At 38.0% G+C, this 25,911-nt stretch overlaps 1 protein-coding gene across 1 annotated transcript in view; it reads right to left on the minus strand.

Annotated features, from left to right (window-relative positions):
• LOC150088126 (lysosomal alpha-mannosidase-like) overlaps nt 1-25,911 on the minus strand; it is an 86,887-nt gene that overhangs the window by 59,617 nt on the left and 1,359 nt on the right. The window contains exon 2 of the mRNA XM_090370580.1: nt 8,520-8,661. Within this exon, the coding sequence (XP_090226706.1) occupies nt 8,520-8,621 (102 nt within the window). The 5' untranslated portion in view covers nt 8,622-8,661. The remainder of the gene's footprint in view (nt 1-8,519; nt 8,662-25,911) is intronic.

A 25,911-nucleotide genomic window follows, 5' to 3' on the forward strand; every position in this document is an offset into this window, starting at 1 on the left:
TTATTAAACCCTTCGTACAGTCGTTCCATCTCTTTTACCACTTGCAGCAGGACTCTTTATATGAGTCCTGCTGCAAGTGGCAAGATGTCAATAAGAAGAGCCCACAATCGTTTCCTCTGCTCATTATAACAATCGTTACAACGAATTTCAATTCATATCCACTCGTATGGCTATCTACAGCGTACATAGAAGCACATTGACTTGAATACTAAGACCAGACCCAACGGCAGCGGTCCCATTATCACCTTACAAGGCCTCATTTGACATAGTCTTACAGGCTATATTGAGTTGTAACAACATTGTCCGTTGAACTGAAAATATTTTCCTAACGTTTGCCTTTTGTAACGCACAATCTAGCTAGACATATGCGTCATAGCTCACAATTGGCAAGAAGATACAGTCATAAAATAGATTCAGTGCCTTATCTTTTATACCCCACTCCTTCCTGCTTACATGCCCAATCATATCAGTAAATTTACGAATCTTCTCAGCGATGTATGTAGTTGATGTGTGAGACAAACCGTAACTGTCTATCTTAACTCTTAGGTATTTGATTGGTTTCACACACTGCAGACTGATTCCATCTATCCGGCATTGTGGACTTCTCGTACTAGACAGGTATCCTTTTAACAACACAGTTTTGCTCTTTTCTGTTGAAACCACAAACCTGTGCAATTTACACTAGCATCTCAGTTCTTCCGGAAGAAACACTGAAATAAGGTCACTGCATTGAGCCTGATGTTAAATGACAGGGTCATAGGGTGTTGACGGTCAGCAGCGTGTTATTTTTTTCACGACTGTGAGAAGAGCAGCTTTCTTCACAGGCATTGGGATATCTAGTTGCTCTTCTCCTGGTACTTCTAGGTAGAGTCTTCAAAAAAACAGTCTTCTAGGTCTATCTCGTTGTGTTTTCACCTAAACAAAATCAACCAGTATGCTCTTAAGAAAGCTACACGTTCACTGAAAAGAAATAAAATGCGTGTTAAGGACGAAAGCGAAGTCTTCTGCAAGCTTCGTTATGGATTTTAAACATTCAGTCATGCTAAACGGATAGCATAACCAAAACTAAGCTTAGTTAACCCTGACACACATATCAATGCCACTATTTATCTGCTAGTAACGAATAAGAATCATAGTACAGAGTAGCTTATTTATGATATCTCATTCGTCACAGTTGTCCTTAAATAAACTATATTTCCTGTCCCTGAAAACAAAACCATGACATTGGAGAATTTCACTGCCTATTTATTTAATTTTTATGTAATCACTAGGTCAAAGTTTATGACTGCGAACATCATATTCGGTGAGTAACTGCTCAACCGATTAGTACTTTATCCTAATTCACAACTTGCATTTTTGCTTTTTTATGAAATATTTTCACAACTTGCATTTTTGCTTTCTTATAATGTAAAAATAGGATATAATGGACCATCTTTGACAGTGTTCTTTGTGCTGTGTGCAGCCTTGCATTATCCCGATTAAACTTGATGTCCTGCCAATTCAGTTTAGGTATTTTGGTTTTGAGAGCTAAATTAATCGTTTTCAGGGACGGTCCCTTCCAGCACTACTGAATACACCCGCCTACTAAGAATATTTTACGTCTTGATAGTTTGTTAAATAATTCATTAACACATTTATACGTGGTATAAAATGCTTTAATGAATAATATTTTTTTTACGATTTTCTTTTAATTCAAAGTATTGTTTTTTTTTTTTTAAATTTAGACTTCATTAGTTGATCATACCTTGTTTAATTTATATTTAAGAGTGAGGCCTGCTGTATATAAAGCAGGAAAGTAATAATATGTAAATATTTTAATCTAAATATATTTATTGACTAAATGTCTGAGAGTATTAAAAGGTTGTTTATGCACGGGTATGCATTACCCATACATAAATAACCTTTTCATACTCAGACATTGTCAAGAAACATATTTAGATTAAACCATGCACACCATTAAGCATTTCTCATATTGTGGAGTTATACTTCATAACTGGGTTGTCACTATTGCAACAACAGGGTACCTGTCCACTCACCGATGAGTAAGCCAACAACTGCGAAACGGTGCCATCTGGGTGGTGGTATCCGCCGAGATTAAGTAAAGTTAGTCTTCTCCACTGGTGAAGCGTTACTTATTAGTATTAGTATTAGTATTAGTAACGGCCGCATGGTGCAAGAAAGCCTATGGCTTATGCTGCACCAGCCAAAAAAAAAATCCGAACAAAACAATGATAAAAACAATAAATAAATAAATAAATAACTAAATAATAATAATTAATAAATAAAAAAAATAATAATAAAATAAAAAATAAATAAAAAGGAAATTAAACCTATCATCCTATGCGCTTCCCTTACCCGAAAGTACTATCCAGATGACCTTTGAATTTCCCCAACCTGTCGGCCTCTACCACCCATGAAGGCAACTTATTCCAGTAATTTATAACTCGCTGGCTAAAATAGAACTTCCTGCAGTCCAATCTAAACATTTCCCCCCGTAACTTGAATTTATGTCCCCTAGTTCTAGCATCATTTATAATCTTGAAAATTTCGTCCTCATTCATTTTACTGATGCCTCTCAGAGCCTTAAACACCTCAATCAAATCTCCTCTAAGGTGTCTAGTTTCCAAACTCTGCAACCCACATATTCGAAGTCTTTCTTCATAAGGACGCCCTTTTGCCGATCTCACCAGGCGAGTTACCCTTCTTTGCACCCTTTCAAGAAGCTCGATGTCTTTCTTCAGGTGCGGTCTCCATACTTGAACACAGTATTCCAAGTGTGGTCTAACATAAGCCTTATATAATGGGATTATCATGTCCCTATCTCTACTTGCAAAAGTTCGATAGATCATCGATAGGACACCATGGGCCTTCCTTGCAACCTGTTTACAATGCTCAGAGAATTTCATGTCTGACCGTATCGTAACACCCAAGTCCCTTTCCTCCAGTACTGGGTTTAGTTGAACTCCACCAAGTGAATACGTTTTTTTGGGATTACTGTTTCCCAGGTGTAATACCTTACACTTTGTTGGATTAAAGCACAGCTGCCATTTTTCTGACCATTCCTGAAGTCTATCTAGGTCTCTCTGAAGAAGCTCAGCTTGACAGTGATCATTAACTACTCTTCCAATTTTAACATCATCTGCAAATTTAGACATCACGCCCTCTATCCCTTCATCAATGTCGTTTATGAAAATTAAAAACAACAGTGGTCCTAATACTGATCCTTGGGGAACCCCACTTCTTACCTCAACCCAATCTGAGGAATAGCCATTTATCACAACCCTCTGCCTCCTGCCCTGAAGCCATCCTTCTATCCATCTAAGGATTTTCCCAGTGATTCCAACCTGTTCCAGCTTATAAAGCAACCGCTCATGTGGGACTGAGTCAAAAGCTTTGCTGAAATCTAAATAAACAATGTCGAAATTATTCCCTAAATCCAGCTCGTGAGTGACCCTTTCGAAATAGCGAACCAGATTTGTTAAACATGATTTTCCCTTTACGAAACCATGCTGAGTATCCTTGAGAATTTCAATTCGATCCAAATGATCCTGAATTCCACCCTTGATCATTGCCTCCATGATTTTCCCTACTACTGAAGTCAGACTGACAGGTCGATAATTTCCAACTTCACTTTTAGAGCCACCCTTATGTATGGGAGATACATTTGCACTTTTCCAATCCAAGGGAATCTCCCCAGAGTCTAATGATGCTCGCATAATTAGCCTCAATGGTTCAATGCACTCGCTTGCCGCCTCTCTTAAGATTATAGGGTATATTCCATCAACTCCAGGAGCCTTACTGGTCTGTAGGCTCGAAAGTTTTTTCATTAAATAATCTTGCGAAATTTCAATGTCATTAATTACATATTTTTTAACTTCGCTCCCACAATTTCCCTTTGCCACAAAAGGCTTTTCATTTGTAAATATCGATGCAAAATAACTGTTGAGTTCATCTGCAACGGCAGCTGGTGTATTTATTACTATCCCCTTTCCCTTACGTAAAGGTCCGATCTGGTTTGTCCTGCTCTTCTTGGCATTTATATATGTGAAGAATTCTTTATCCCCCCTCTTTGCTCTGTTTGCTAGTGATTTCTCATAAACTGCCTTTGCCTGTCGAACCTTTTCTGTGGCTCTATTACATATTATTCATGAATAAGTCTCAATACATGCGACAATCAGGCATTAAAGTGCTATAGGTGTCCTAGAAATCTCTAGAAAACGAAGGGATGAAGTAAAAGTGCTTGCACAATCCCTGAAAAAATTGATATCGAAGATGAACAAGTGGGATGTGTTACTAATAAATGTGAAAATTTCGTCCCTCGATACAGGCAGAAATCGTTTTTGAGATTAACTGAACTGTAAATAATTATCTTAACTTCGCCCTTAGAATTCAGTGCAAGGGTTGTGGCCAATTGTTTCACAAAGAGCCAGGGCATATATGTCCAAAACAATGACCAAGGTACGGAAACTGTACCCTTTCAAAACAATTCAAGAATATCGCCATCCAACCGAGAAGTCCGTCTAAATTTTGCCCAACGGTGTATTTTTCAACAATCACTAATACAGATTGTATATTTCGCTTAAGCCTACATTTATCTTCATGATGCTATTGATATAAATACAAGTCAATACTGATAGGAAGATACCAGTGTGCTGCGGTTTCATATCATAATTGTAAGACTGCATAACCCTGGGGGCTCACATCTAGGCTTGGCACACCCAGGGTCCTGAGCTGGATATCATCATTCTTCTCTTTCTTGGTGATTCCTTTCTACTTCTGATTCTCTGGGTAACTCGGGAATTTTTTTTTTTTTTTTGGCTGGTGCAGCATAAGCCTCTGGCTTCCTTGCACTATATGGCTAATAATAATAATAATTATAATACTGTGTCCAAGTTTGGAGCTCTAATCTGAAAAAAAGACATCAAGCTTCTTGAAAGGGTCCAAAGATGAGAAATTTGCATGGTGAGATCAGCAAAAGGGCGACCGTAGTAGGAGGAAAGACTTCGATTATGTCGGCCACAGAGCTTGGTAACCAGGCACTTCAGAAGGACCTGATTGAGGTTTATAACGCTTTAAGAAAGGTTAGTAAAATAATTGAATGCGGAATTCTCATTGTACCATTAAAATTTCACCTACAAGAATAATGCTTAGGTTAGGTAGCACCCAATTATCATTTTGCGCTGGAATTCTGTTAACTTCGTAGAAACTCTGGTATATCCAGAGTTTTAAAATTCTTATAATACTGGTTTTTGACTTTTTTTATCATTAAAGTTGTTAGCGAGCATGTCGGCTTTTGAGAACTGTTCTGTATATCTTCATTATCTCGTTCTGAACTTTCTGTTTTTATCATAGAAAGAGTATCACCCTTTGTAGTAGGGTTTGAAATATTCCCAGTATCCTTAAATCACTTAAACCTCAGTGGTTTAGTAAGTCGTTAATTTTAATGGTGGGGTAGAGTCAAAATGTTTTTGACATTCTGCCCTGGTAAGAATTCTGCTAACCGATTTGAAACACAGCTGTCACTGACAGAATTCTTTCTTCTTTATCGAATCACTGCATATGAATGAAAGATTTAATTACAATCAGTTTTAAATTTGTAAAATAACTTAATGCCCAACCTGCAATTTTGTTCTATGTGTCTTGGTCCACTTTATTTTCTTCTGTATGATTCTCAATCCACTCGGAGAATTTCGAAAATTAAATGAAATGATGTTTTTCCTTGCTATTAAAATCGGTATTTTAATGCCCCATGGCTCAAACTCAAAAGGCTAATCAAATTGCAGATCTTTCTGCCTCAATGACACCGCTGTAAAGGAGAGTCTTAATCGAGCCAGTCATAACAGTGGAAACTTTTGAATAATATACATACACTCGAATGAAACAGGAAACAGGGTAACGGCATGCGAACTACGACCTAGTTATTCACTGCTAACTTCAGTATATTAACAGCGGAGACTGTTTTCCGGTATCCTTCATTTACCGCAAAGAACAGGCTGGACACAATGCAGCCAAATACAGCGAACCCATGCAAAATTTGCCCTTTTAAAGTTAGTTAAATTCTTCTATCTCTGAAAATAATATATCCCGTGGGTATAAAATGTGGTGTTTACAATGTACGATAAATGTACAAATTTTATTTTTTTACAACCACATTTCTCCTCAAATTCTTCCTAATTTACATAAATGTATCAGGAATATTTTATTTAAATTAATGGAATAAATTTATCTACTAAAAGATTTAAAGCCTCTCAAATTTTCTTAAATCATTTGAGAAGTATGGCTGGTCTCAGTTATTCCAATAGCAATGATGCCCATTTCCATCTATACACTTACAGAATCTTAATTACCAATTAGCTCAACCATCACTCATCCTATTTGTCCTAATTATTCACCTTTTAAATGTGACATTTAAAGTGTGAATAATTTTGCTTTTAACGTGACACGTGCATTTGTTCATCTGATAATCCTTGATAAACATTACCTAATTTGGAATCTTCTCTGGCTCGGAATTTCTTTATTACGATCTTTTAGAGCCTTTCTTACCTCTGTTGTTTTTCGGACTCTAAAAATCACATGATTTTCTGAAACTTTTTCTGTGAAACTCAATTTTTTACAATCTAGCTTTTTTAAGAACGAAGTTATTTTCTTCTTGAATATAATATTCGCAATTCCAGCTTCCTTAAATTTTCCCGAAGCACGGACCCACTTGATAGAGATGTTAGGCTTTTGTTATTATTAATTTTTATTAAGTTCTGTCAATATGTGCCACTTATGTGTCTATTTTTATGCTATTGTATCTATTTTTCGTAATTACACTTAATATATTTGTCACTGTTTTGTATTTTATTGCTCCTTTCCCTAATACTGTACTCAGAATCTTGATGTTCAGGGTCTTCAGCATCAGCAGCCATATAATACAATAATGATTTTCTAATGGCTTTGCATAGGTTGTTTATTTACATCTCCCTTGCTTATCTTCATAACACTTCGATATCTAAATAAGATCACATATCTTTCGCAGTTTTTCGCTTTTGCTCTCGATGTTACTTTTCCTCTAAACAACTATTGACTCAGTACAAATCTGGAATACACCTTTTCATGGAATACTGTTCCTACATCTGGACCGGCCAAAACCTTTCTCAAGCTCCTAGATTCTATTCAAAAAAGTACAATAAGAATAATTATTGATCTTCTTCTACAAAGTATGTCCATGCTTTGTCACATAAATGTTCAGTTTCAGATATCTTTTCTGCAGATATTGTCATGGCTATCGTTCTTTTGAACTTGTAGTTCCACCCTCTCTCTCCCCCCCACAAACCAATCCGAACTCGTGTCTCACATAATCAATATCCATTCGCTGATCAACTCACTGAACCAACTTTTCATTTTTCTCATTTATCCCTCTGTTACTGTTATAACAACCTTCCTTCGTGTATATTTCCTCCTGATATTTAAAATGCACAGAAATTAAATTCCAGTTTAAACAAGTATCTTCAATCCTCTCAAAACATCCACGGCTCTAAGTATTATAAGGGCTAACAACTTTCCTGAATGAGGGGGGGTCTATTATAAATTACAAAAGGCGATATACATGTACCTCATAGACAGTTTCCATGGTCTGTATTCAAAAACAACTACCACAACTCAGTTCATATTCGGTCCACAGCATAAGAATAATTTAACCTTGAATACAGTTAAAAGTGAACATATTAAGTTGCGTCCTTGCTGCTTTCAACAGATGTTATTTCAAATGAAATCTGTGTTTCTGTGTACGAGAGAGAGAGAGAGAGAGAGAGAGAGAGAGAGAGAGAGAGAGAGCGAGCTTGTGCTTGTTTCAACAGAATATATACATATTAAAATTACTATTGAAATTACTCAATTGAAATTCCAAAATGTTATGATCCGTGTGTGAAATTGAGCAACAATTTTTCACATTTGTTTGTAATTCTATGCGTATTTTTCGACTAAAAGATGTAAATGTACGCGTAATAATTTGAAACCTGTTGTTGGTGGTCCTGTAAACTGAATGTTGCATTATTTCTTAGTTAGAATTACAATGAGCGAAAAATGGCATACAGTTACCCAAAACAATTGCACTTAAAACTATCTTGTTAAAGTTTACGCACAGCTGATTGCTCTTTAAAATAAAAGAAGTGAATACTAACGCAGTGAGAACAGAGTAAAAATTGCTTCTTGAAAATTGTTGATTGTGAATGAATGTCTTGTTTGTTGAAGATTATTAAAACTAACAATTATGGAATTGTTTATGGTTGTTCATTTACTCTAAGATAAAAAAGTAAAATACTTTACTTTTTTTTTTGCATTTCACCATAGTGGATAGCTACCTTTTCACTCCATGTTGAGAAACTTTGGGTTCGAATACCATCCAGACGGGAGTACTATTTGGAGCATTTCACATAGTGGCCGAGTTAATCAGTCTGGGATGGATTTTGACTCCGGAAATTTCTGCTCGATGTTTTATTCAGTTCATCTTAAAAATAAATTCAAATTTAACTTACATGGTAATTGCAGATGCTGAATGCAGTTGGCAGTGAACAGAGCAGGACGAAGACAGTTATTGGACATAACTTTCTGTTCACCAGGGAGTTATGCCGTATCATCTTAAACTGACCAAGAAGTAACTGGAGACAATCAAGCGCTCTAGAAACAAAATAAAGTTTTCTGTACCAGAATATAAATTCAAATATGGTTATAAGCAAAATTATCACACTTAATGCCAACCAAATATAATATAATATTGTGAGTTCTTTATCATCCAGAAAGTAAAAAAACTGACATATTTGCTAGGCCGGATAGAAAAAAAATATCTAGAAAATAAACAAAGATCAAATTTTTTCCAAGATTCTCTGAAATTTTCAAAATTAAATTTCATTAAAACACAGAACCATGTTTTTTCGCTTCGAAGTGAAATTTACCCTGCATAAATAGCAGCCCACAACAGTTTAAGAAATTACCTTTAATTTCTGGCCATTGTCATGCTACTGTATAAAGCTCATGACTTCGCTAACCACAGGACTCATAAACCAAAACAAAAAAAAAAAAACAAGAAAACGAAAAAAATTTCGTTTTAGAGACGACAAAATAGTTTTTTTTGGTTAGTCTGCAGAAATGATTAACTTCGTTTATCGAGTTTTGTTTATCACGAGTGAAAAGTTGTTATGAGGTGATTGTGGAAACCTTTAAAGACTCAAGAAAGCACTTGAAGTCTATGAGAGGATGCTTAGGCTAAGGATTGGAGAAATATAACTCATTTTGTAACATGCAACTTATATTTTTCTGTTTTAATTTGTAAAGAGTTCGTACATTTTTCTTTTTATTCTAAAACAGTGTTTCTTATTTCTCAAACTATTTTAATTCATTCCCCTGTTCCAATTATACTAATAACGGCAACTCTCATACAGATACATCAAATAATAACAGCATATGGGGCGGGAGAGAAGATTTGCAAACCAAATATTTGTGGCAAGTTCTTAGTGTTGTTATGACGAAACATTGTTAAGCCAGGTATACGTGTAGTTTCGGAAAAAAAACTGGAATGTTTAGAAATATCAACTTACACGTTTGGAAACTTTTTAAAAATAGGTAACCATAATAAGATGTTTCCCTTTTAAAATCAGTGCTGTGCTCACTTCCGAATATCATTTCTATTTAGGAATAGTCTTGAAATCCTTTTCGGTCCCATTTTGTACTTGAGGCTGTCACTCAGGTATGTCAAGCTGGGCTTATTGGAGGCTTGAAGTGTTGAAACGCACGTTTAGTCTCAAGAGCAAAGCTCTGGCAAACTGCTCCCCCATCTCTTCTATCGTGCTGTACGATTGATGTATTCTGAGGTTATGATGGACATCATGACGAGATCCAATCTTCCCTACATTTCAAGGGTACAGCTCTAAACGGTGTTCGCAGGGCGGCAGCTAGATAGTCCACCTGACTGAACATATTGGTTCTGTCCGAACCTCTCTAGGAGGCTTCTGGGTCAGCTAGTGTATAATTTCTCTGCCTCTACTCTGCCAGACAGTGACTTGTGGGAGTCCGAGTAGTATGTAGTGGCGCATTGTCAAGCCACGTTATGTCAAAGAGCTGGGTACATTCATGCCATATTCAAGAATTTCATTATTTCCTACAGCATGTCTCCCCCCGCCAAAACCGGGTGGAAAACGTCCGGGTTCGAATCCCTTCGATGACGCGAGGAACTTTAATGGCTTTTTTCACTCCGTGGCTGGGTTAGTTGGTCTCAGGCGTAGATAGCAAGGTTTTCCCCCCAGAAACTGGGGTTTTTCTTCCAGCAAAATAGACAAATCGACTATAGAACACAAGCAATTAACAGACATAAGACACAGCACGGCAGATGAATTTAATTATTCGGTTGGCCTAAATATAATAGTAGTAATATGTCTCCCGGCTTATACACCACCTATTTACTGACTGGACACGGGGCCTTTAAAGCCAAGCTGACAGCGCTGGGAGTTGAGGAGGATCCGAGCTGCGCCTGTGGAGAGCTTGAGTGCTGGGAGCACATTATGAGGACCTCAGGTGCAGAATGATCACCGCGATACACTACCTCTTCAAGAACCTGGAATCACATTTACTAGATTCACTAGAGGAATAAAAGGCGCTAAAGGAATATGCACAAAAACTATTTGCTAGCCGTAAAACATTAATAGCCATTAACAGAAGAAACAGATAAAAAAAAATGAGACGGAGAACACACGTGGAGAAGACTCAGAGATAACCTGCCTCAGGAACCTGCTCACTACTAATAATATCTAATACCTAGCGAAAGCAAGAATAACCCAATGGAGACAGATGTGGATCTTCCCATGATGAAGAGAACCACAGCCATTGATAACGGACTGACAATGGACTTGACCAGTGTTCATTGATGAGGAGGGCAAACTTGGATACTAAAGAATACCAATGGCAGAGAAGACCGACGAAGATCTCATACTGCATAGAAACTCCAAGTTGCCGCCTTGCCAGAGCCATATTGGCTCAAGGCTCTACACTCTTGTGCGGTGCAACCCTTTTTTCTCCACACCCGGCAGGGGGAGGTGACGGCTCGCTGTCTCTTCTCTCCCCTGACACATCATTCCTTCCCTCTGGTGGGGCATGGGCATGTCTCATTGAATAATAGGGGATCACCTATCCTATCGATCCTCTTCTTCCTTCATCCCCCAGCCTTCACTCTCCCCTACCAGCACTTTCTCTTGCACAGCCCTACACGTCCAAATTTAAAATACACCAAAAAATTTCGCCCGACCTTTTAGGCACTTCAGAAACAGGCCTTCAACGTCAGACCCCATATCAGCGCTTTAATATAACTGAACTAAAATCAACCGCGCTCGTTCCAATTTTATTTTAGGTCCTAGCCACTAAAATCCCATGAAAGTAAGTGGCAGGACCTGCCAGAGTACAATTGTCTCACTGGTAACACCCGGCTAGCCTCCACGTGGCGAGGTGTGGGCAACGTCGGGTCCCATTAGAGGCCTGGCGGCCAATAACCCAGATAAACAATGGGCACAACATATAACACTACACGTGACCCACACACTCAGAGTTAGTTGATCTTAGGCGTAGATAGCAAGGTTTTTCTCTCCCAGAAACTGGGGTGTTTTCGACCAGAAAACAGGCAAATCGACCAGAAAACACACCCAATTTACAAACAAAATAAATATGGGTAGATGTAATCATTTAAAGGGGACCCTAATATCATAATTTGGTTTCTGGTTGACGCGCACACTTCTAAATCTCTGGCTTTGGCAGGGTACTGTCACCGATACATAGAACTTTCGTGGAGATGGGAGAAATCCCAGGAGCCGTTAGGGCCCTCAACATACCTCATAGCATGTTCCCCCCACCTTTTCTTTCTACTGATTACAACATGAATTTTCAAACTGAAAAAACAAACTTATCTGCGAGAAGTTCCAAACCTCCCAAACACTTTCTCGTTCATTTCACAAATATACATGGTCTCAGTTCCAATCTCAATGATGTCCATTTCCACTTATAGTATGCCAAACTCCATGTACTCTATCTGACAAATATCAGTTAAGTCAACCACTGTCCATCTGAATTGTCCAAATTATTCGCTGTACATATGCCTGCTCTGATATCCCCAATCAGAGAATTAGTAATTTGGAATCTCTCTTTTCGATCTTCTTTGATGTAAAATCTCTCTACCGCATTCTGTCAAATTCATCTGTTGCCTCTATCATTTTTTCCAAAAAACTAATCACTTGGAACTCTTTGAAACTTTACTTTCTACAGTGCAACTTTACTAACAGTGAGGTAATTTTCCTTGGTAATTGTAATGTTCACAGCTCCAGCTGGCTTCATACGTACCCAGCTGGTCGAGATGCTGAGGATATTTTAATTACTAATGACCTCGCACAGATTGTTCGTTTAACTACGAGAATACCAAACAATCCTAACCACGCATCTAACACGCTTGATCTTATTCTAGCAAACAACCCTTATAAGTACCCCAGATCACAACTTTGTGATGATCTCTTCTCCAATAGCGCCTCTTTCTCGTGGCTATTCTCAACCTCGTGTTGTTTAGTATACGAGAATGCAAAATAGGATGATCTGTGAGATTCATTTTTTTTCTTTTTCTTGGTCGGATTACTGTTTCATATCTTCTGTCAGCGTTTGCTCAGATCTTGTCAGTGAAATTATTCTTGTAGGGATGAAATCCTTTATACTACACTCCGCCTTCAAATCTCGTATTTTATCTAAATTTTGGTTTTTCAATAAATGTGCTTATGTTGTTCAAGGTAAGAATGTTGCTTATTGAAATTGGCTTGTATCCAAGTCTCCATAGCTCTACACCAAAGCTCGCACCAGTTGTAAAACTGTGATGAATCAGTCCAAACTAGATTTCCAACAGGCTAAGAGTAGAAAGCTTTCTTCTTGTCCAAACGGTAGTTGAGCATTCTGGTCTCTTCCAAAGCGATTGGCCGCAACTTTTTCCCATCTCTATTCCAAGCTCTTTCGAAACCAAATTGTTCTGTTGCCACTTCAGCCAAAGATAAAACTGACCTACTAGCATTTTAATTTTCTTCTAACCCATATATGAAGTCAGAAGGATTTTCAACAATCTTAATGATAAGAAAGCTCCAAGTCCTGTTGGTATTTCTCCACTCACCTGTGCTCCTGAACTTACTACTGTTCTGTGTCACCTTTTTTTTTTATTTCTTATTCCACAGGTGTTTTCCATTCTTGGAAATTTTGCTCATATCCAGCCAGTTCCTAAAAAGGGAGACCAATTCCTTATCGGCCTATTGCACTTACTTCTTTCTAAAGTAATGCAGAAATCAATTATTTGCCAACACTTAAATTATCTGGAAACCTTCCATTGGAGCAATGATCGCCAGTATGAATTCCATCAGTGTCGATCCACTGGTGATATTTTGACTTATGTTACCCATCAATGGGCAAATTCAATGGAAACGTTTGGCGAAACTCAAACAAAGTGCTCTTGCCATTTCAAAAGCTTTTTTTTTATGAAAACCCCAAACATGAGAAGTATTAGAACCTATAGTACTTAGTACCGTGCTTGGGTTGATCGTGTGTGGCATAAAGTCTTCAAAATAAGATTCCATTCTATGGTTTGTCAACTGTTTTGCGTATTTAGATATCCAGTTTTCTCTCTGGCAGCTCACTTCGGGTAATGGTAGATGTCTCTGTGTCTTCTAACTTCTCCACTAATGCTGGTGTTCCCCAAAGTTCGGCTCTTTCTCCCACTCTTTTCCTCTTTTATATTAATGACCTTCTTCCATTGACCAGAGATCCCATCCCAGTTTCGCTGATGCATTCCACCTTCCAGTTTGAGAAGCCTTGCCCTGCACAAACAGCTTCAAATCCTCGAATATCCACTACCAATTGCTATGCTGATCTCCAGGTAATTCTCCAGTGGGGCAAAGACAACTTAGTTGACTTCAATCGTTCTAAAACTTAGTCCTGATTTATACCTCACAAAAAGGATTCTTCTGTACCTATGCTCATCTTGGATGATACTTTAATTTCTAGGCAAGATCATATATCTCTTTTGGGGATTACCCTGACTTTTAATCTCTCGTAGCATAAGCACATTGCAAATATTGCTTCTTTTGCATATAAAAACTTGGTTTTCTCTTTCGCTTTCAATGTTACTTTTCTTCCAAACATCTGTTCACAAATTGCAAATCCGCCCTACCATGGAACATTGTTCCCACGTCTAGGGCAGTGTCACCAACACCTCTCTTAGGAGTCTAGAAAGAGGGCAGTTAGGTTAATTAATGACTCATCTCTAACAAAGTCACTCCACTCTGTCTCATAGACATTCTGTTCATGTTGCGTGCCTTTTCTATCTATACTTCCATGAGCACTGTTGTTCTGAATTGTCTTCTATAATTTCCGCTTTCTCTTCCAAATCAGTGCGAACACGTGCCGCAACATGTCGACGTCCTTTTACTGTCCACCTTTAAACTCACAGAATCAACTTTTCTTCCTTCTCATTTGTTCATTTAACTTCCATCTTCTGGAACAACGTGTTTCTTCTTCCATACGTGTTTCCTGAAAATTATCCTCTATGATATTCAAGCCTAACATCGAGTATCTTCTTTCATCTTCTGAACCTTCAATCCATGCACGGTACTAATTACTCTAGGTTTAATACCTCTCGTGCTTCCTCATTAAAACAACAACAACAACAAGGAAAAAAAAACGATGACCTTATATTGTATTTTGTAACAGCTCTCTGTATTTTCCCACTTCGCTCTTGGAATTGTCTATATAATGACGCTACAATGGCATTTTTTTCCAATCCAAAGAAATCTCTCCGGAATCCAACGATGTCCTTATAATTATCCTTTATGATTCTATGAATTTTCTTTCGTCGTCTCCTTCAAAATTCCTGGGTATATGACATCAACCTTAGGCACATTACTGGCCTTTAGGGTAGAAAGTTTTTTTAATTGTATAGCGCTCAGATTCACTCACATATTTTCTTCTTTCTGCGAAGGGTATTTTATGTGCAAAGATCGATGCGAAGTGCCTGTTTAATTCATTGGCAACAACTGAATTATCAACGACTTTTCCCTTATTCATAACGCGATGTTCCGATCTGATTCTTTATTTCCTTTGTTTTGTATTTTCGCCAACCTAACCCTATTTGTAATAGTATTACAAACTTATAGTTATTAAAAGCATCAGTACTTTTCATTCCCTGTAGCTCAACCATGACATCCTTTTTCCCTCTATGAAACTAGCAGGCTTCCGTTTTATACATCACAGCATCCTTCTCCTCGTGCTATATTTTCTTAATGGTATTTGTATACTTGATTTCCGTGACTAACGTTTTAAAAATATTCCATAATTCTAATGAACCAATATTCATCCGTTCTTTGCGTCTGCCCAGCTAAGTTAAAGGCCTTGCTGTATCCTTAACTCTCATAGCTTTCTTAACTGAAATGAAAAGACATGCATTTATCATTAACTTCTGCGACCTCTTTCCTTATCGTTCAACTTAAAGTGCGTGATCAGTACCCACTGCGGAATCCTTTACTATCACTTATCTTATAGTAACTGGATCGTGGGTAATGATCAGGTCTAAAATATTCCTACCCCTAGTATTTTCTCTAGCATGCTGATGTAAATAATAATCTTCTAGCTCATTTGAAAATCATGTTTCCCATGGTAAGTTCCGTCCCAATTATTATCGTCAATAAGCAGAAAATTGAAATCCCTTAAGTAATTTATATTTGGTCACTTGTTCCATCTGCATAAAGAAGCTCTTGTCATACACTTCACAATTTTGTGGTCTGTAGCACCCCACTCTCATTTACCCTTTGCTTCCAACTAGCATTACACAAATTCTGTGCTTGAGTTTGCACATTCAAACTCTGGGTATGCTTATTTTGCACTGGGGATGCTTTCGATGGTAACGATCAGTTTTAATTACAGTTTTACAATTAGACTGTCCATGAAATGAGAGCGTGGATACCGAAAGATCTGGCATAAGGCTTTTTTTTGTATTTAGTTTTCTATATTCCATTGCAAAACAACAAAATAAAGCATATGTCATTCTGTTTTTTGAATATTCTTAACAGAAGAATTCGATCCCAAAAGAGCAATTTAAAAGGTTTAAACTCTATTATATTATATTACCGTATAAATCGCGCTAGCACATCTGTTTCATCGCTCTTCTTATGATGGGAATTTTAATTTTGATGAACCTGAATATTCCTCGAAAACTTAGCAAAAGATCCCCGTCGGTCAATGCCCGCATTTTGTCTGAGATATGAAGGGAGTTTGTTTCTGGTTCGGACTATCAAAACGTTAATCGCGACTGTTTACATATTGGTATTTTATCCCATCAATAGCCGTATTAACATGTGGCCAGTTATTTACATACTTAAGAGAAGCAAGCCTGAGAGATAATCACTTTACTTTATTATAAATCATTAAACGTGAAACCAAGATTATGTTGCTTAACTATGTATTAAAATATAATCGAAAAATGGTAATGAGACCATGAAGCCAGATCCACATTCGAAAAAAGGTGACTTTGCACTGATCGCACAAATCTGGGGCGTTTACTGATGCTTGTAAAGGCCCATACTTTTTTTCAAATGTCTTTAAGCTCACAAAATAAGTACTTATTTTGCGTGAAAAAATTATTTGAAGCAAAACAAATTAATAAACCAAAGAACCATGATAAACGATGTTTTTTTAATCTTATCTGCGACTTTTTAATTAGAAAGTATATGCTAACACCTTGCGAAATCTACTTTTATTACCTAAGATTAGCATATACAGTATTTTATTAATTAATAAAACTAAGAAGGTGCACTACCATTTCGTTATCCAAATTTAACTTAAGTAATGGAAATATTTTTTTATATTTTTAAAATAGAATCATGACATAACGAAAGTAGCTATGATACATCTAATCAAATACGAAACTTGTGCATAACCATAATCTGATACTTTGAAATGCAAACGACTGCGATTGTCAGAACTTTAATAACCTTTTTGTATTTAATGGCTCCTACAAGAAGATATATTCATGATACATGCAAGCAACTAACAATAAAACAACACGCTTTTTTTTTCTTAATCTTCAACTAACGGTAATACCGACTTATTAGCACAATTTCTGCATTGATGATCTTATTAACACAATATTATTATACCCACCATATTAAACATACCTCACTCGATGCTATCCGTCGTCTTCCGACAGAAGTAGATTAGAAGAATCCTGAACGATCGCTCCCGAGTTAATTGCTGTTTTGTGTTGCCTTTTAATACTCTTTTACTCGATGGTTTAGATTTTGCACGAATACTTGCTCTTAGTCCGTCCAGTCAGTTCCTAAAGAGAGTGAATCTCTTCTCTTTCAGCTGTCGTACCGCACTTATTGCCCTTTCCAAAATCATTCAACAATCCATCAACCAAGAAATTTCACCCTGTTCTTAAAATCTCCACCTAATTAACATTCGTAAATGTGGAGTCCTTCCATAACGATCCAGTGATAATATCTTTTCTTCTGTTACTAATTTGTGGATAATGAAGTTCAAGGAGACTCAAGCAGTTGCTCAAGCTGCTAGAGCAATTAACGGTTTCGAAATAGAACATATCTTACAAACCATGGTTCTTAGCGTTCATAATGAGCATCGTATTTTGTTAATCACGACGGATCAAACAGAGTGTTTGGAAAGCTGCATCCCCACCCTGGACATATGCCATACAGGAAAAAATTAAAATAAATTTCTATAATTAAAATATATTCAAGATAAATACAATTTTAAGCTGCCATATTTGACAATCGTTAGCCATATACATCTCTTGTGGTAAGATAGTGTTATAATTCTGTCCTTCTATACAGGATTCTAGCACATTCCTCTTCTTCAAAGAGGAGCGTGGCTAGACTCTTATCAACAGAAGCGAGTGAGTCCGTCTCAAATGGAATGCGCGTTTCTTTTTTCCTTCCAGAAACTCGGGTTTTTCATCTGTGAAAACAGATGAATTCTCCATAAAAAAAGTTGTGCATAATTTTATACATAATTTGAAATCCATATTAAATTAGCCCTGTAAATTAAAGAATTTACATTGTGCTGAAAAGTTAATATTTTTGGGGATGAAAAAAAAATCTGGAAGTAAACAGATGTAAATCTATTTCCACATAATTGCGTCAATCAAAACTAGAATATAAAACCATGTTAATATCACTTAAATTCCACATAAAACTAACTTCGAAGTTCTTCCATTCGCCATTGGGGGATCTAGTAGAAAGTACAGTAGGAAAATGTTTTGTAATAATGGGTTGATCCCTTATTACTGTAGGGATTCTGCATGCAATCGGCAAATACGTTGGTCTGTTATGGGTGAAAAATTCTCGAAATAAGTTTGTGACAGTTGATCTGGTTAAAGTATCTCTGACAATTGATATTCGTTTTCCATTGACATTTTTCATAACGGTTTCGAAACAAGGAACAGATTTTATCTTTGGGGTACAGAGATCAGGTTACGTATAATTTTTGCTCTATGTTATTAAGGCTCTAAGTGGAAAATTCCCATAAAGGGAATACTGATGGAAACTTTTCCATAGGACAAAAAAATATATTTTTTGCCTTTTTCTGATTTGGCCATAAGAAAAATGATTTTACAATTTATTTTGTAGTTAATTCCATGTTTAAAATAAAAATTAAGTTAATGAACATTTAATTAGATTTCCTAAACTGAAAGAAAAAGATGAACCTCGACTGACAGTTATCAAAAAACGTTCCTTGGAAACCTAGCGTTGCATAGCCAATCCTGGATATCGTCTTATTTTATACGTGGACTGCGAGGGTGATGAACAGCTGCTAGACACTCGACGCGTGAACATCAGGCTGTACTGAATTGCTACTCCGCGGTTGAAACTAAGGCACCGGGGTATTAACACCAACCTACCGAGAGGATGCGCTGAGCAAGTCACGCGACAGTTGGTACGAGCACAACCATAAAGGGGTGGAAACACAAGTGAGATGAAGGAGACCACAGTGAATGCCAGTAACACTCTACTTTTAACATCTACATGTACGTGTAGTGTGTGTAATGTGTACTAGTATAATACACAACTACAAATTAAAGGCACATATATGTACTCCTACACATACGAATATGATTATGGGCAGATTGCACAGTTTCATTAGACTATACAATATTGGATAGGACACTACTTGGCTTTAAATTTTAGTAAATGTCTTTCCAATGCCACCAGCTGAGGTTAGTATTTCCAGGCTGCTCTGCTTAATAATTATTTAAATTTCTAAAACTACAATAACGTTGTAAAACCAACGTTAGGTTTCATTGAATTTTCATGAAAGAACCAAGCTCAGAGAAAATTATGCTAGTGCCAGCGCTACACTTGAAAAGTAAAAAAATAAATAGATATTGAAACAGAAGAAATTTAATAAAGAGAATTGAGACAAAAGCTTATTAAAGAACATAAAATAAACATACCTCAGGATAACCGAAACCAAATTAAATTTTTAAAACTGAACCAAAGTGAAATCCTGTAAAACTATCGGGAAGTGTTTAAAATTCAGTATATATATATATATATATATATGTCGATAACTCAGCTAAAATTAAAAACTCCGAGTGGAATAACTTCCCTTTCAGCGTTTTCCTCAGATGGAAACGAAAAGAATGACTTCGCATCTAATTAACAGCTGAGGATCGTGCCGCTCCGTAAAGCTAACATGCTACAAGTTGAAGTTAACTCGTAGTCCAGCAGATATAAAGGCAGTAATGGGACGTCATGAAGAGTGTCTGACGTCATGCTGTTAAGCGAACTAAGTAAAAGGTATCTTACCGCTTCTTTCACTAGAACAGTTTGATGTTCTTATTTATTTAACCAGTAACTTTTTTTTTATAGATTCGTACGCAAAAGTTGAAGTTTTAGGTTTTCCCTGTTTTGGATAAAAATACGGGTAAACCTTATGCGTTATTTTACAATTTTACGTCTTCTTACAAATCCAGAAAAAATATATACATAAATTTCTAGCAAAAATTTCGCAATATGAGCAATATTATCATATTCCTTCTAGAAATAGGTTCAAATGGTATTTTTCACTTTTATTCCTATAGGTATGTGAAATTTTCAATAGTTTTTTTTTTGCAGAACTGTTCATGGCAAGGAGGTATCGTGAGGATAATTGTCACAATGGCGAGCTGTTCGAATGAAGCAGATGGCCGAACCACATGCGGGGGTCTTCAATTCCTGCAATTTATCTGAAAGTCTCTTTTTAATGATATAGAAGTAATTCAAATATATAGGAATATACTGGAGGTAAGATGGAGGCCGTCGAGGAACACCTGTATTGAAAGACGACCAATATTTGGACTAAACAGCCAATCTAAACAGAAAAGCCTTTGCACGTCAACTTTCATTGGAACTCTCATGGGCTGCGGGTGGTACTGTATCAGGGTAAGTGTGTCTCGAAAGCTTAAAGAAAGAGAACTCTATGCTATAAAATCTGCAATTTGACGTTGTTTTAAACCAATCCCACAAGAATGGCCCATTTATCATTGAGCACAGCGCACCAAACTTGAGAGACATTGAAAAATCAATGGAGTTCAGTACCAATTTTTGATTCTTATCTTTAATTATAATCACTCTGGTTTCTATCACTTAAATTCTGAAGAAATAAAGATCACCATAAAAAGAAATTCTTATCTCCTGTTTACTATATTTGTTCATACAGGTCACCATACATGCAAACAGACAATCATTTTCCTCCATTACTCCTTTTTAAATAATCTGAAGTTGTTGAACCTGTAAACTAAAATCCCACTGAAAGTGACGTGTGGCAGTCAGATTGTCCGATGAGTGGTGTTTTTATTAGACAGCTGCACAAAAATGCACGCTATACATCGCACATTATTTATTTGAGACTGTACTCGTTCACAAGTTTTCCTTCCAGAATGCATCTAAAACATTCCGTGTTTTGTATTTTTGTTCCGGTATTTTTGTAAAGTTAAACTTCTTTGTGTGTGTTGGGGGGGGAGCAGAGAGAGAGAGAGAAAGAGAGAGCGCAGCCACTTCGAAACAGCTGTTAGGAAGGCGACAGCTGTTTTGAAGGTTGCCCGTGAAATCGATAAAATAAGTCGATGTGAAAAGTCTTCTCAAAATGCCAGCTGAAAATCGCAAATAGTTATTTTGCGCTCAAGGTAACTAAGGTTGTGAGGTTTCAGTGAACTATTTCTGTAAATTACGGGAATAATATGGCCGGGTTGCCTATTTAATCTGGATGAAAATTCCGAGTTTCAGAAAGAGTATGGAACCGTGCAATCCTCGCTTGAGATCGATTAAATTGGCTCAGGTTGAAAAACATGCATAAAAATTCTGGCCGTCCTGACGACATTCGAACTCGAGCTTTTTCCAGCTGGTGTGTATGGATAGCGATAGAAATTCTTGTACTACCTACGAGAGTTGCGAGATATGCACAAAGGACTCCATTATAAAACTGATTGACAAGACTCGCACAAATGGATATTTTTCTCGTCATGTCTGCAAATTCCAGACATATCAATCCCCAGATGATGATATTTTACTAACATCATGACTTTCTGTTCATGATGTTAGTAAAATAAATTATTAAAATAACATGAATTACTATTGTTCAACGACAACACACTGACTCTTATTCGCAGCATCAACATTTCCCTTAGACTTGACATTCAGCATACACTGGTGGTCAAAAGTTAAAGAATCAACACAAAATGTAAATCAGAAACCTTTTTTAATTCAAAAGAAAACGTTAGAGCATTTTTGTGCCTTAATAATGTACAATGAATGGGAAATTTTCAACACGACATTCGGGTTATGCAAAGGAGTATATGAGAGGCAAAACTGGTGCGTTTATTATCCATGGAAATGTGCCGAATATAATGTTCGAGATCTGCGTGGCTAGCAAGAAAGACATAACAGATTCCTCATGCTAAGAACAATCTTAGTAATTTGTTCTCGTGGTATAAATTTCCGTTTTTGAGTAAGGGACGAAAAAGTTCCATAAACATTTCTGAACTGTGAATGTCAAACGTCCTACCTAGAGCCACAAGCTCTATTGGATTGAAGTCTGGGACTGTACGGTTCATGTCAGACCATTTTAAGATCTGAAGAAATAATGGAAGTAATCACTACCATGCTTATTCCTGTAACATGGTTCTATACGTTCTAATTTTGTGTCATCTGTAAAAAGGGTAATATTCCTAATCTGTCACCTCTCTTAAGAAGGTGGATGAATCCATCCTTAATATCATTTGAACTGTGTTTAAATTTTAAAGAAAAGTTTTCATGCTGAGAGTTTTGTTCAGTTGTAGAATTCTTACGAATTTCAGTGTTATATTTAAGGATATTCGTTTCGTATTTCATACTATTCTTGCATTTTCCAGTAACAAGAAAGACTGCATCATTCAGCATTATATAGAAATTACCGGAATTAATCCTAAATAATATAAATTAAAAAAAATAATAATAATAATAATAGCAACCGAGGCAAAGGAGAAGAAACTCCAACTGCTACTCCGGATTCACCCAAGATTTTAATACTGACATCAGGATGGATATTGGAATAGACAAATGCAAGGCGCAAGGATTGCATCAGGAATAGCCAGTGAAACTAAACTACGAGATGAAAACCCGTAAACAGATCAAAGTCATGACAGAGGGAAGGGAGAGACCAACAAGCATCTGGGACCATGTAAGTTGAAACATCTAGAACATAAGGAGATCAAGGCTCGCCTGACGGAGAAATACCATCAAAAAATCCTCGTGGATAGCACAGTTGGTAGAATCGCATTCTCCCCACACCGTGTGGAAAAGTCCTGAGTTCGAGTCCCGTCCATGACGGGAGGAATTATTATGGGCCTTTTTCACAATGTGACTGAGCTAGTAGGTTTCAGGAGAGAGTACCATGGTTCCCCCCCCCCCAGAAATTCGGGTTGTTCGTCCAACAAATAGAAAATCGACCAAAGAACATACGCAATTTACAGACAGTATAAATGGAGCAATATGGCCTTAACTGCTGATGCTCCTAAAACCCTGTGACAACAACAACCGTCAGAGACTTGGAAGCCTCCTAAAAGCAGTGATAAACGGAGAGAAAACAGTCAAAGACATAAACACCTACGAAGCACCAATACTAATAGTGTGTGTGTGGATATAGTGTTTTTGTCAAGAGGTTCCTGTGGTTCCCCACAAATCCGCGTTGAGTACTCTGTGATGTATACAACGTTGCAAGGCCAGTCAGTGTGGGTTATGTGTGAGTAGTGCGTTGTTTGACTGGCCTCTTAGTTACTGGGAGGCATGATCACCATGGAAGGAGCCTTTCAGCATCCGTCCACCGACACGAGGAGCCGGGCCAGGAAGGTAGAAGGAACGCCTGACGGGCTCACTCCCCACTTGCAAAGCTAGGGAGGAGAGAGGCCAAGTTAGAGGAACGGAGTGAGTTGGACAGGAAAGGTAAGAAAAGAGGAAGGAAGCAAGGGTAGGCAGAGCGGAAAGCTACCCTCAGCAGAGGACCAATCGGCCAGATGATCCCACGCCTGTCAGTTGACCAACCGTCAGCAGAGCCCCTTCGATGAGGATTCATCGAGGGTGGTTGAAATCCCGCCTGGGGAGTATCCGAGGCCAGCAAAAGAGCCCGAAAGCATCTAATCCCACGCCGATGGAGTGGCAGCGTCAGCAAAGGAGCTTCACGGAGAAGAGGTGAAGGCAGGAATCCCATTGGTTTATTCCCTGCAGAGAGAAGTGTCGGCGTCGGCAAGAATCTCTGGTGGAAGCTGTATCAAGGGAAGTTGAGAGTCACCCTGTGAAGTCTTCTAGGAGCAGCAGAGAACATGTTGGAGCATTGCAGGGGAAAATGAAGTTACTGTAGATGGACAGGAATAAAAAAAAAAATGAGGCAGCTCTCGAGTGGCCACATAACAGAAACTTGGTGGCGAGATTGTAATGGTGCATCCTGTTGTTGGTATTTGGTTTTTAGGAGCATTAGCAACCAAGGCCATATTGCTCCGGGGATATGCGGTGGTCATACCCTGACCTTTCTGCATCCTCCGTATTTGGTGGTCACGGGCTCGAACCCTAGTCTAATCAAGAAGCGTGTGCTACGCATTGCTGCTCCTGCCCACCTGGCTACGGAGGCGCCCTGGTGCATCCTGTGCAGTAGAGAATCATTATTGGGTTTGTTATATCCTTATGGCTGACAAGTTGCACCAATACTAATAAGGTATAAGGTATGTTAGTGTCTAACGGCTCCTGGGATTTCTCCCATCTCCGCGGGTGTACATTGTATCGGGGCCAGAGATTTGAAGTGTGTGGGGGTCATGTGCTGTATATTGTGTTGTGCCCTTTGTTCCACCGGTCTATTAGCCGCCGAGCCCCTAGTGGGACCCGACGTTACTACACCATGCCACAGGGAGGCTGACCGGGTGTACCACTGTAGCTAGAGTACTCTGGCGGGTCCTGCCACCTACTTTCCTGGGATTTCAGTGGCTAGGACCAGATTTGAGAATGAGATGATCGCTGTTTCTTGAGCAACAGTTGTAATTTTAACAGAGCGTAGGTTTGTTCGCTGATAACTTGTTCTAGGGCCAAATAGGTCGGGCAGTAATTTTGATGTTTTTAGATTTAGACCAATACTAATGTATTCCTTTGGGATCAAAGAATGGACTAACACCGAGCTGAGAGAAAAATCATGAGAAGAACCAGGACAATGATTACGAAGAGCCGCCAACACTAACCGAAAGCGGCCGTCGAGAGACTGACCATAGCTTGGAAAGAAGAGATTTCACTGAACTCATCGAAAAAAAAGAATAAGCAATTATAAACCCGAGGGATTATTTCTAGCAAAACACAGTGCCATCCTATCAAGCCATAAAGAAGATAGGCAACCGGCACGCCAGCTCAACCTCAACGATGAGGCCCAGCAATCCAGATGGAAGAAACGAAGAAGAAAAATGCGAAAAGAAAGCGCTCCATGGCACGCACTACAATGATCTCCATTAAGAATACATAGATAGGAAGACTTCTAATGCGTGACTCACCGGCGGACGCTCTTCCTCTAAATCGAAGCATTTATGCTCGCTATCCAAGACCAGTTAATCAACACCAGGAACTACAGAAAATATATTGCCAAGGAATTTGGATTGAGAGATGACTCGTGTCGACGATGCTGTCTTGCCTTAGAACAATCCAGCACGTCAGCGCGAGATGGAGGGTGATCACCCAGATTAAGCATGCTCACAGACACGACCAGTTCTCCAGGATAATACAGGGTATCTATAAATTATTCATCTGATTATGAAGCTCGATTAAACTTTTATTGTAATAGGTATCTTAAAATTATTTGCTGCAGTTATCAAAGCAATTCAAGGAATGTTTTCTCATGTGGTTGGCAGCCTTGATCCCAGCAAGCATTGCGACATAAAGAATTAAAATGGCGACAGTGTAGGTGAAAAAAGTGTGCGTATTATGGTTTTGGGACACCAAATATTCAGTTACTGCAAAGAGACCGGAATTACAGAAAGATCCAAGTACGGAATAATCAATGAAGCGATGGCTGAAACAGTTTCAAAGAACTGGCAGTGTGCTACACCAGAAAGGAGCAGGTAAGCCTACTGTATCTGCAGATAAAGTTTCGGAAATTTAAGAAGTGTTTACTCGAAGTCTTACAAAGTTTATCCGCCTGGAGCCTGCAGCTGTAAATACCGCAAACAACGTTGCAGAGGGTGGTTTACATGAGAATGAAACTTTATGCTTACAAATTGCAAATCGTCCAAGAAGTTAAGACTCACGACAAACCAGAACAAGAGGAATTAGCTGTTTACGTTCTTAAACTTAGAGACGATGATGAACATTT

The sequence above is a fragment of the Mastigoproctus giganteus genome, chromosome 3 (assembly GCF_048544385.1).
Source record: "Mastigoproctus giganteus isolate SK-2022 chromosome 3, ASM4854438v1, whole genome shotgun sequence".
Lineage (NCBI taxonomy): Eukaryota > Metazoa > Arthropoda > Arachnida > Uropygi > Thelyphonidae > Mastigoproctus > Mastigoproctus giganteus.